The following is a 10,905-nucleotide window of genomic DNA, read 5'->3' on the forward strand; positions in this document are numbered from 1 at the left end:
AAATTATTTTATAAAATGATATCATTGCCAATATATTTGGGGAAGCCAGTTTGTCAAAATGTCACCTTCGAATTGTGAAACAATTAGCTCCAAGGCTGTGAATTAGGAATTGAAGTACGTGTGACACCATCACGTCTGTGAAGGGCGAGGCGGCTACGCTCACAAGAGAGTTGGAAGCAACTGGTGGTATATCTCTAGCTCCACAAGGCTACGCTGTACATTCCTTGGCGCAGGACACAGCACACACAGATGTCAGTGAAATCTTTTTATGTGGTTTTATCTAATAAAGCTATTTTTACGCGATGTATGCATCCCTCTTTCATTGTCCCTTATTGCTGAGCTTGTGAGGTGTGTTAAGGGTCAGATAAATTAAATCAAAAAGGAGGGGGAAAAAAATAAGTTAACCTTCAATTCAAGACAAAACATTTTTATTCTTGCATAACCCAATTGTGGCTGGTTCTCTTTAAAGCAACACTGACAGGAGGGTTAAACAAATAACATTTGCCTCTATGAAGAAAGCAGCTTTATATTTACCAGTCCGTTGGCCAGTCTGCAGAAACGTTGCTCAGTAGCAGAGTTCTTGGCTTCCAACCAATCACACACTGCCAGGTATGTGGAGGACACGGCCCATGCTGGCCGCTGTAGTTCCTCCCAAGGAATCCTGCAGTGATGAAGAGTCAGCAGGAATAAGTAGAGCAGCCAAAGGGAGGACAATCTAATCGACACACCACGGGAGCCAAATAGGATCGGCCCTGGGAGCTCTGCTACAGAGCAAAGATTCAGCAAACCAATCGACAGGTTAAAAAAAAAAAAGCTGCCTTTTTTACAGTATACTACTGATGTCCTTTTTTAACCTCCAGACAGGTTTGTATTAAAGGAGAACTATGGGGTCAGTGTTTTTCCCCATAGTTCTCCTTAGGGTAACGGGAGGACACAAACTAGCGTCCTCCCGTTACCCTAAGCTCAGTATACCACGAGCTACAGCTGGCGGAATACTGAGACGCCGCAGCCGGAGCGGATCCCGATGTAGATGACGTGCGTGAGTGACAGCTGGCTCTGCCTATCTAGAGGCAGAGCCAGAGCCAGCTGTACCCGCCCCCTCCCCCGTGCGTTCGGCCAGTCAGCGCTGGCAGATCGGAGAGGGGAATCCAGCCCCTCCCCCTGTCACGGCAGAGAGCCGTGACAGGATCGAGAGGTGAGCGAACCTGGTATGTGTTTGCTCACCTCCCGATCTATTGAGCCGACCTGTGACAGTCTCATTAATAAGAAAAGGCCAGGCTTACTTTTACAGCATCATACCTTCACGGTCCCCACTATTGCATCTATGCAATATGGTAATGAACAGTAAGGCTACAAATATAGCTGGTCCCCATTACCCTGAACCCAAAATAAAATTCACAGATTTGCGTGATGGTAAATAAGTCCTTGTGTGTCTTAACACACTAACTCAGTTAGCTTTTGTTGTAACTTTTGTTGTAACTCAGATTGAAGAACAAGAAATTATTTTATAAAATGATATCATTGCCAATATATTTGGGGAAGCCAGTTTGTCAAAATGTCACCTTCGAATTGTGAAACAATTAGCTCCAAGGCTGTGAATTAGGAATTGAAGTACGTGTGACACCATCACGTCTGTGAAGGGCGAGGCGGCTACGCTCACAAGAGAGTTGGAAGCAACTGGTGGTATATCTCTAGCTCCACAAGGCTACGCTGTACATTCCTTGGCGCAGGACACAGCACACACAGATGTCAGTGAAATCTTTTTATGTGGTTTTATCTAATAAAGCTATTTTTACGCGATGTATGCATCCCTCTTTCATTGTCCCTTATTGCTGAGCTTGTGAGGTGTGTTAAGGGTCAGATAAATTAAATCAAAAAGGAGGGGGAAAAAAATAAGTTAACCTTCAATTCAAGACAAAACATTTTTATTCTTGCATAACCCAATTGTGGCTGGTTCTCTTTAAAGCAACACTGACAGGAGGGTTAAACAAATAACATTTGCCTCTATGAAGAAAGCAGCTTTATATTTACCAGTCCGTTGGCCAGTCTGCAGAAACGTTGCTCAGTAGCAGAGTTCTTGGCTTCCAACCAATCACACACTGCCAGGTATGTGGAGGACACGGCCCATGCTGGCCGCTGTAGTTCCTCCCAAGGAATCCTGCAGTGATGAAGAGTCAGCAGGAATAAGTAGAGCAGCCAAAGGGAGGACAATCTAATCGACACACCACGGGAGCCAAATAGGATCGGCCCTGGGAGCTCTGCTACAGAGCAAAGATTCAGCAAACCAATCGACAGGTTAAAAAAAAAAAAGCTGCCTTTTTTACAGTATACTACTGATGTCCTTTTTTAACCTCCAGACAGGTTTGTATTAAAGGAGAACTATGGGGTCAGTGTTTTTCCCCATAGTTCTCCTTAGGGTAACGGGAGGACACAAACTAGCGTCCTCCCGTTACCCTAAGCTCAGTATACCACGAGCTACAGCTGGCGGAATACTGAGACGCCGCAGCCGGAGCGGATCCCGACTTAGATGACGTGATCCGCCCAGCTGCGTGAGTGACAGCTGGCTCTGCCTATCTAGAGGCAGAGCCAGCTGTACCCGCCCCCTCCCCCGTGCGTTCGGCCAGTCAGCGCTGGCAGAGCGGAGAGGGGAATCCAGCCCCTCCCCCTGTCACGGCAGAGAGCCGTGACAGGATCGAGAGGGGAGCGAACCTGGTATGTGTTTGCTCACCTCCCGATCTATTGAGCCGACCTGTGACAGTCTCATTGTCACAGGTCGGCTAGAACTATGAGGTGAGTGGAAATCACTCACCTCATAGTTCTCCTTTAAATCCGAACTTGTGTATGCTGGACCCGTGTGTTCCCTGAAGCCCCCAAACCCCAACTTCAATTGTAACAAACCCCTTTATACATACCATTTGTCCTTGTTTCCCCTTCAGTTTTAGCAGCAGTAGTGCTTCCTGCTGGACTAAGCAGCGCTCATATAATGATGTGTGAAGGCGCTATACTCAGGAGTACTCTAAGCCCAGATTGCATGGTGATGCACCCCCTCAGGGTTTGTCAACGACGGCCTGAGCCAAGACGAATTAAGTTGGATGGAACTAGGTATCATTCAACACAAATAACAAGTGGAGCTGAACCCCGGATTGGGGAGCCTTCAAGGGCACAGGACTGTAGAGGAGGCAAAAATGTTCTTAACCCTTTTGTCCAGGTGCAAAAAAAACAAAATGATACTCACTGAATCCTTGCAGCCCTCCGTCCCAGCAGTCTAAGGTCCCGTGAGTCATCATGTCCAATACACTGTGTAGGGGACGTGAGGATGAAGAGGGACATACAACTGCTTCAGTGGAGTCGGAGAGAGGCTGGAGGGACCGGTCTAACAGCCAGCCAACTGGAAGGATCGGGCGAGTTAAACTTTGTTATTTTTACACCTAGACCAAAACAAGCACTTAACCCTTGCAGTGTGGGGGAAGCCCCACTGTAAGGGTGAAGGTCATTTTTGACCAGAGAGTTCTTCTTTAAACCACTACATCTGCAAATGGTCAAGGATGAATGATTGAATTTTGTTACCACAGTACTGCCATGTTACAAGACATCTGCAGATTAGCAGAGAGTGCTGAGACAAAACACCCTCACAATTTTAGAGTGTCAATGCAAGTAACAATTCTTCAAGAAAAACATCTGATCAGCATCTTGTATGGATAATCTTCTGCTTTGTTCTTCCTGTCACTTATCTCTGCACACCAGTTCCATGAACTCAAGCTTTAAAAAAAAAAAAAGTCCAGGGTGCCTGCAGATACCTTATACAGGGAAATGTCCTCCGAGCTGTACTCTTTCATCATCATAGACTTGGCAAGCCCAAACTCCAGAGCAATGCTTCTTCTATCATCCCAATTACCAAGCAGTAGCACACAATACAGGGCTGCTGGGTAATGGAGGAAACCACAAGGCTAGGTAACAATAACAAAGGGCAAACAACCGGTTAGTGCATTGGTTAGAAAGGTGATGGGGTGAGCATTAACTGGCCGTTCAATGGCAAGCAATAAAGTATATCTAAAGCCTACATCCTGTTTGATAGGATAGGAAATGGTCAAATCCCTGTATATTTTTTTTATTGGCTGTGCCATTTCGGAGATTATCCTTCATGTGCTATCCTAGATACTAGAGGTGCACTGAAATGCAAACCGAAATAAAAAAAATTGTCAGGCCGAAACGGAAAATGTTTTTATTTTAATTTTTTCACATTTTTTAAATATTTTATTTTTTATAAACTTATTGTTTTTATTTTTATTTATTAATTCATTTTTTACTCTACTTTTAGGGGCTTCGGGGAAATATTGGGGGTCTAAACAGATCCCTGATTTTTCCCTTTTAAAATAGAAAAAGAGATTGAGAACACAGAGTCCTCTATCTCTTTTTCTATGTCCCCTGTTGTCAATGAACAGGAATCCTCTATACTGAGTGTTCCTGTTCATAACATGAGGACAGAGTATGTTTACTATAACCACAATCATGAATGAACAGGAGGTGATGTAGATCACTCCCATTCATTCATAAATTATGATATAGTACACATACCATGTCCACAATTATGTACAAACATTCAGCAATCACTGATCGCTGAGTGTTTGCATTGGCTCTCCTTCCTGGCACGCTGTCACAGGAGGCTGAGCGAGTGGTGCAGGGAGGAGAGCTCAGCCTCCTGTGACAGCGCGGGCTGTCTCCACCCACACAGCGCTCTGCCGGACTGTGATAGGAGGCTGAGCGGTGTGGGAGGAGAGATGCCGGCCGCTCACAACGCTCTCCTTCCGCAGCGCTCGGCTGTCACACTTTCTCTCCTCCCCGCTGGGACACAGAGTAGCTCCCAGCGGGGAGGAGAGAAATCAGGGATGCCCCGATGTATCGGCAGGAAAATGGCACTTTGGGCATTTAGCCAAAAGTGCCATTTTCAGCGGATATGTTTCGGCGGCCGATATATCGGGGCATCCCTGCTAGAGACCAAACAGGAAGTGAATAGAAATATCTCCAAAGTAAAGGGAAATCCGATCTTGGACAGCTGTCACTGGAATTTTTACAAACATTTACCTTCACCTCCTGTTCTTATCACAGCTGTAACATTTTGGATTTCCCATCACTTTCTGTCACAGTGACAATGGTCACCAAGACACAGAGGGCGAATCTCACCAGCGGAGACAGACAACACTAAAAAACTGCCTGGGGTTCTAACGCTTCCCAAAACAAAAACTGTTTCGGCTTCAGGTACACTTTGAGGCCTTTTTCTCACATGGGCTTCAGCTTGTACAAGAGCAGTGTGTACAATAAACCTTTACAAAGCTTTGAAACAGTTTTGTTCAACCCTTTAACTGCCACTGATGTATAGCATACGTTGCTGGCAGCGGGCCCCTTTAAACAGACATCCGGAAGCTATACACTAGAAGCGATTCTCGTGGCTGAGCTAAGGACCCCCCACCCCCTGCCAGACAACCCACCTTGCTTGCCAGGCTCCGCTGCCCCTCCTGCAGGCCCGGGACCTGCATCATGGGTGACGGTGGAAAGCGGGGAAGGAGACCAGTTACACTAAAAGACCCCTAATGTCACCTTCAAGTGCACCTGTCACCACTAGTATTCTATCACATAGAGGGGTTTGTGAGCCCCCTTATGTGATAGCAATTAAGCTTAAAAAATTTTAATTCAATAAAAAAAAATGTTTAAAGTAACTCACCTCCACGAGCATGCGCATATCAACATAAACATGTGCTGGGTGCGCCTACGTACAAAAATGATGATCATGCTACACGTTAGGTATTGCCACATGCGCCAGAGTGAGAGCAATAATTCTAGAGCCAATATTCACAGATATCTCTAAACTGATGACCTTTACTGGCTTTTAAAGCATCACCCATGGACAATTTGGAGTACCATATTTTTTGCCATTTCAAAAACGCACGCAATTTTTAACCTGGCATGTTGGGTATTTATTTAGTTTATGGCTTTATTTACTTTTCTTAGTCCCCCTGCAAAGCCCCACAAATACCTGTTGATCTTGCCAGTGAAGTCCACCTAATGCAGCATCCTGTGATGCTGCGACACCAATGCTGCACTGCTCCTGAATTCAGAGCCGAGTTGCCACTCTCATGTAGGCTGTGCCTGTTTATACTACAATGGAAAGAGATGATGTTTATGGGGTGTGGTTATCAGTACTGTCACTTCTGATTGACAAGCCTGCCCACACCTAGTCTGGTCTACTGCTTTCTGCATTCACATCATTGTCTCTGCAGTTTACTCTATGAGGCTTGTGCATCACGTAGTGAGCGGATTTGGTACTTTTTTTAGACCGTCATACAGGAGCCTGTAGTTGTATTTTATCTAGTGCCAAAGCCTCTAGAGACCTACTAGCAGTTTGTTTAAAGTGACAGTCAACACCCATTAAGATGTGTGGGTTTTTTTGTTTTGTTTTTTTTTTTTTTTATTAATTAAAATGTGTGTTTAACCTCCACAAGCGGGAGATAAATGGTGATTTAAAAGCTTCAACAAGGCTGTCCATAAGTTCTGCAAAAGCTTGCTGTACACGCTCTTACACAAGCTGAAGCCCATGTGATCAAAGCCTAAAGTGCCATTTACACATATCCATGGCGATTAGAAATGACTGCCGCTCCAACACTCACACATACCGGACAGAAGAATACAGCAGAGTTATAACACATCACAACGCACAGATTTGACCTACTTGAACAATGTTGTGAACTACATTAAAAAGAAATGCTGCCGGTTTGTTTTTTTCTATGTTGACGTGCACTGACAGCCGATACAAAATAAATGCATTGTCTTAAAAAAGAACTATGAGGTAAGTGTTTTTTCCCCCATAGTTCTCTTAAGGGTCACAGGAGGACATAAACTAGCGTCCTCCCACGACCCAAAGCTCAGGATATCGCGAGCTACAGCTCGCGGTATACTGAGACCGCCGCAGCCGGGATGGATCCCGACAATGCTGTTGAGATCCACCCAGCTGTGTGAATGACAGCGGGCTCTAACTTTCTACAGGCAGAGGCAGCTCTGCCCGCCCCCTCCCCCGTCCGTTCCCCCAGTGAGCGCTGGAGGATCGGAGCGGGGAGGAATCCCTGCAGGGAGCGGTGACAGAGAGTCACCGCTCTCTGCAGGGAGATGATCGAGAAGTGAGCAAGCAACAGTATGTGTTCGCTCACCACTTCCTGATGTATTGAGGTGACACAAGTTTAACATGGGCTTTCAGGCACTTGCATGCGTTTTTGATGCGTTTTGTGAACTGGAGGTCAAAATACCATAGGAATACATTGGACGCAGTTTTGATCCGGTCTGCACCTGCTCTGGTCCGGATCTGCTCCTAAGGACTTGTTCACACGAAGTGCGGAGCAGATCCGGACCAGAGCAGGTGCAGACCGGATCAAAACTGCGTCCAATGTATTCCTATGGTATTTTGACCTCCAGTTCACATCGCAGCGTGCGGATCCAGACCAGATGCAGACCGGATGAAAAAACTGCGGCAAGCCCTATTTTACCTGCTCTGGATCGCATCAAAAACGCATCAAAAACGCATGCAAGTGCCTGAAAGCCCATGTTAAACTTTTTTTTTACCAAAACCGGCCCTAAACGCATCAAAAACGCATCCAAAACACGTCTAAAACGCGGCACAACCCACTGCACTGCGTGTGCAGAAAATTGACCGGATCTGGTCTGCATTTGGTGTGAACAAGGCCTAAGGCCCAGCGTCTTCCTTTGTTTACTTCACTTCCTATTGGCTTTCCAGCCTATTGGCTTCACTTCCTATTGGGGTCCTCCCAGGATTCAGATGAGTGACATCATCACATGGGGACTGGCTGGCGAGGGACCATCTGCAGTGCTGAATTTGCTGTCCCTTGCACCCAGAAACAGCTCCAGCGAGGGATCTGGATAGGGACCCAGGTGAGTATACCTTGCTCCCCAAGGTAGGGAAAACTAGAAACCCCACAGGATGGGTTTGGGATGACATAGGGGCCATACTTTGCCCAGAGGTCAGAAGGCTTGAATGGTACATTGTATGTTATCCTGTTGTCGCCACCTCCTGCAAGCCCTTTAAATGGGTTTTAACATCAGGGGCGGAGTTGGAGCCCTGGCCATGTGATTGCTATGATGGTCACTCATGGGGTCATGTGATCAGGAACTATTCCCACAGCTTCTGAATGGCTTGCAGTGACTGAGAGAGGTCTGTGACAGCTCAGTCAGTGTGCTGGGACGGTGCAGTGAACCCGCTTCCAGCACACAACAACAAATCCCCATTGACACATATACGCGTTTCACCAGCATGAAGAGGTTGATGCACTTTTAAATCAATCTGTCCCTATAGTTATGCTGAATAATAGAAGCTGCCTATAGAACCCGGTGTATTATCCCACTCCAAAGAAACAACTAGAAAGGTAACAATTTTTAGGCATGCTGTGTGAATGGGAGCACATAACAAATTTATAGTGGGAGTTTTATCAAACATGGTTGTAAAAGTGGACATACACTTTAAGTGGTGAGCAGTCAGTGTTTTAATACATCATCACCCCACCCCGGATAATGAGAGCATGTCCATCTCCCTGACTTTACACCGCCCCCACTTCTGTCATGCTGCCTCCTCCATGTAGATAGCTCACCTGGCTCTGTTCTCCTCTTGTCCGGACTCTGCTAGACTTCCACCTTCGTTCTCCTTGATAGCAGCAGCTGAGAGGCCTCCTGAACTGCCACAGTGACCCCAGCCTCTTACGGGGCACATTGAGTACCATGAGCAGCGCCATGTCCGGGGTCACGGGGTTTGACACACTCTAGAGCTCCAAGTCCTCCCAGACCATAGAGAAAAGAGGCTAGACCGTCTCCCCAGTGAAACGAGTTGGACACAACCGGTCACGCACAAGCAAAGCTCCGCCTCCTGTTCCTGGAAAGGCGTCAATCATGTCATTAGTGTGTGGGCACATGGAGGGTGATTGGCATTCTGGGCGACCAACCAGCAGCGGTCCTAAAAGCTCGCGAGAGGCTGCTGGCAGGGCACGCCGCCGTGTGCTGGATGGAAGACATGCCGGGGGAACAGCAGCAGGAGCCCGGCCATCGGCAGATTCGCTTCGCCGATGGCAGTGGGAGCAGCAATGAGACGGATAAGGAGAGTGAAGGCAGCGGGAGCCCGGACCTGGAGGTGGCAGAAAATCACTTGCAGCAGGTGGGACCTCAACTGAAACTGCTTCCCATGAATGACCAGATCCGGGAGCTGCAGACAATCATCCGGGACAGGTGAGACGAGCAGGCTTAGGCTGCCCACACACCTTACAATTTATCTGCAGATTTTCTGTGGTCAGATGGAAAAGGTGCAACAGATTCCTCCATCTTCACTAAATTGTGTGGATGGAGTAATCACCTGGGCCAATCTGTTGCACTTTTTCCATCTGACCACAGACAATCTGTAGCTAAATTGTAATGTGTATGGGCACCTTTAGCCATAGTATGTGTGTGCGCTATAACTGTATAGGTAGGCCATGGTACTGGTGTGTGTTCCAACAGGTGACATTCTAAAATCTATGACCTCAGTGCCTTTTATTACAATTTATAATTCATCTGTGTGATGTGAAATACCAGCTAATGTCTCTGTAGAATGGAGCACCAACGTCCTAGTGTATGTGGCCAGGTAGAACATCCTTACAGAGAGATAGATGGTGCTGACCTCTGGAAGCTGACTGGTGACTTGAATCCCTTCATGGAAGAAACATGGAACCCGACATCGCTGAGCTGCCCTCCTGAAGATGCTAGTAGCCTGCCTGAACCGAGCAAGCAGCTCAGGAAAGTCAGGACCTCACTTGGACACTTAATCCATTGCAGTGGCTTAGAAGGTTGTCAATCGCACAAAAAAATAATTCTTTCTTTAATTGTATTGAGGGAGTTGTATCTGCACACTTTCTTTTTTCTACGCAGGAGTAGCGTTGTCATTCTAGGCCAGTAGTAGGCAGCCTTAGCACTCCAGCTGTGCAACTACAAGTCCCATGACGCATTGCAAGACTCTGACAGCCACGGGCATGACTGCCATTAGCATATGCATGGTGAGATTTGTAGTTGCAGAACAGCTGGAGTGCTGAGGTTGCTTACCCCTCTTCCAGGCTGTGCAGAATGCTGGTTGTGCCTGCAGCACAGCTTCTGTGCGGAACCTCTGCTATGAACAGTGCACTCGGAGCAGAAGGTGGAGCACAAATCGGAGAGCCCACATGGCTTTTTGTATTTCAATGTGGTAGAATACGCCTTCTGTCCAGCTGATGGGTTGCTTCCAGCACAGGAAGTCCCCGTCCAGCTGGCGGGTTGCTTCCAGCACAGGAAGTCCCCGTCCAGCTGGCGGGTTGCTTCCAGCACAGGAAAAAACGAAAACTCTTTTCTAGTGGATTGTTGAAAGTGTAGGGTCCTTTCCTCAAGGCAATCCAATCATACCCGATCCCTGGAATTTGCGCAGAGTGTCTACAATACTCTTTGGAATGCTGTTGGACATCTGCATGACAAAAGCCAGTGCTTGCCCCAGATGGATGTACTTGTTGGAAACAGGTACAGGAATTTGGCACAAGTGGAAGCCTGAGAGAGTAGTTCCCCATCAGGCTGACAGCGTCCTTAACAACCAGTGACCCATCAGGTCCCTCTGATACAGATTGTGGGCAGGTTCAATAGCAGGCTGTCTATTAGCTATGGAATCCACCCACTGCTTACTGTCAGTCACAAGAGAGGCAAACCTGATTGGGCAACTAGCCTCTCACAGTTCCCCATCAAGCACCAACCACAATCATTGTTTGCTATGCAGGCCGCAGCGTCTTAGCAACCACTGACTTATCCCCAGACCTATTCAGCTACTGGTCGGGGAGTTCCTTGGCTGACTGCTGAATATTTACA

At 47.1% G+C, this 10,905-nt stretch overlaps 2 protein-coding genes across 2 annotated transcripts in view; one reads left to right on the plus strand and one right to left on the minus strand.

The window, feature by feature from the left end:
• ABCB7 (ATP binding cassette subfamily B member 7) overlaps positions 1–8,860 on the minus strand; it is a 96,134-nt gene extending 87,274 nt beyond the window's left edge. The window contains exon 1 of the mRNA XM_018562070.1: positions 8,649–8,860. Coding sequence (XP_018417572.1) covers positions 8,649–8,789 — 141 coding nt within the window. The 5' untranslated portion in view covers positions 8,790–8,860. The remainder of the gene's footprint in view (positions 1–8,648) is intronic.
• Positions 8,861–8,982: 122 nt separating this feature from the next.
• The window catches only part of UPRT (uracil phosphoribosyltransferase homolog), a 13,972-nt gene continuing 12,049 nt past the window's right edge, over positions 8,983–10,905 (plus strand). The window contains exon 1 of the mRNA XM_018562072.1: positions 8,983–9,276. Within this exon, the coding sequence (XP_018417574.1) occupies positions 9,056–9,276 (221 nt within the window). The 5' untranslated portion in view covers positions 8,983–9,055. The remainder of the gene's footprint in view (positions 9,277–10,905) is intronic.

The sequence above is a fragment of the Nanorana parkeri genome, unplaced genomic scaffold, assembly GCF_000935625.1.
Source record: "Nanorana parkeri isolate BGI_ZX_2015 unplaced genomic scaffold, ASM93562v1 scaffold559, whole genome shotgun sequence".
Taxonomy (NCBI): Eukaryota; Metazoa; Chordata; class Amphibia; order Anura; family Dicroglossidae; genus Nanorana; species Nanorana parkeri.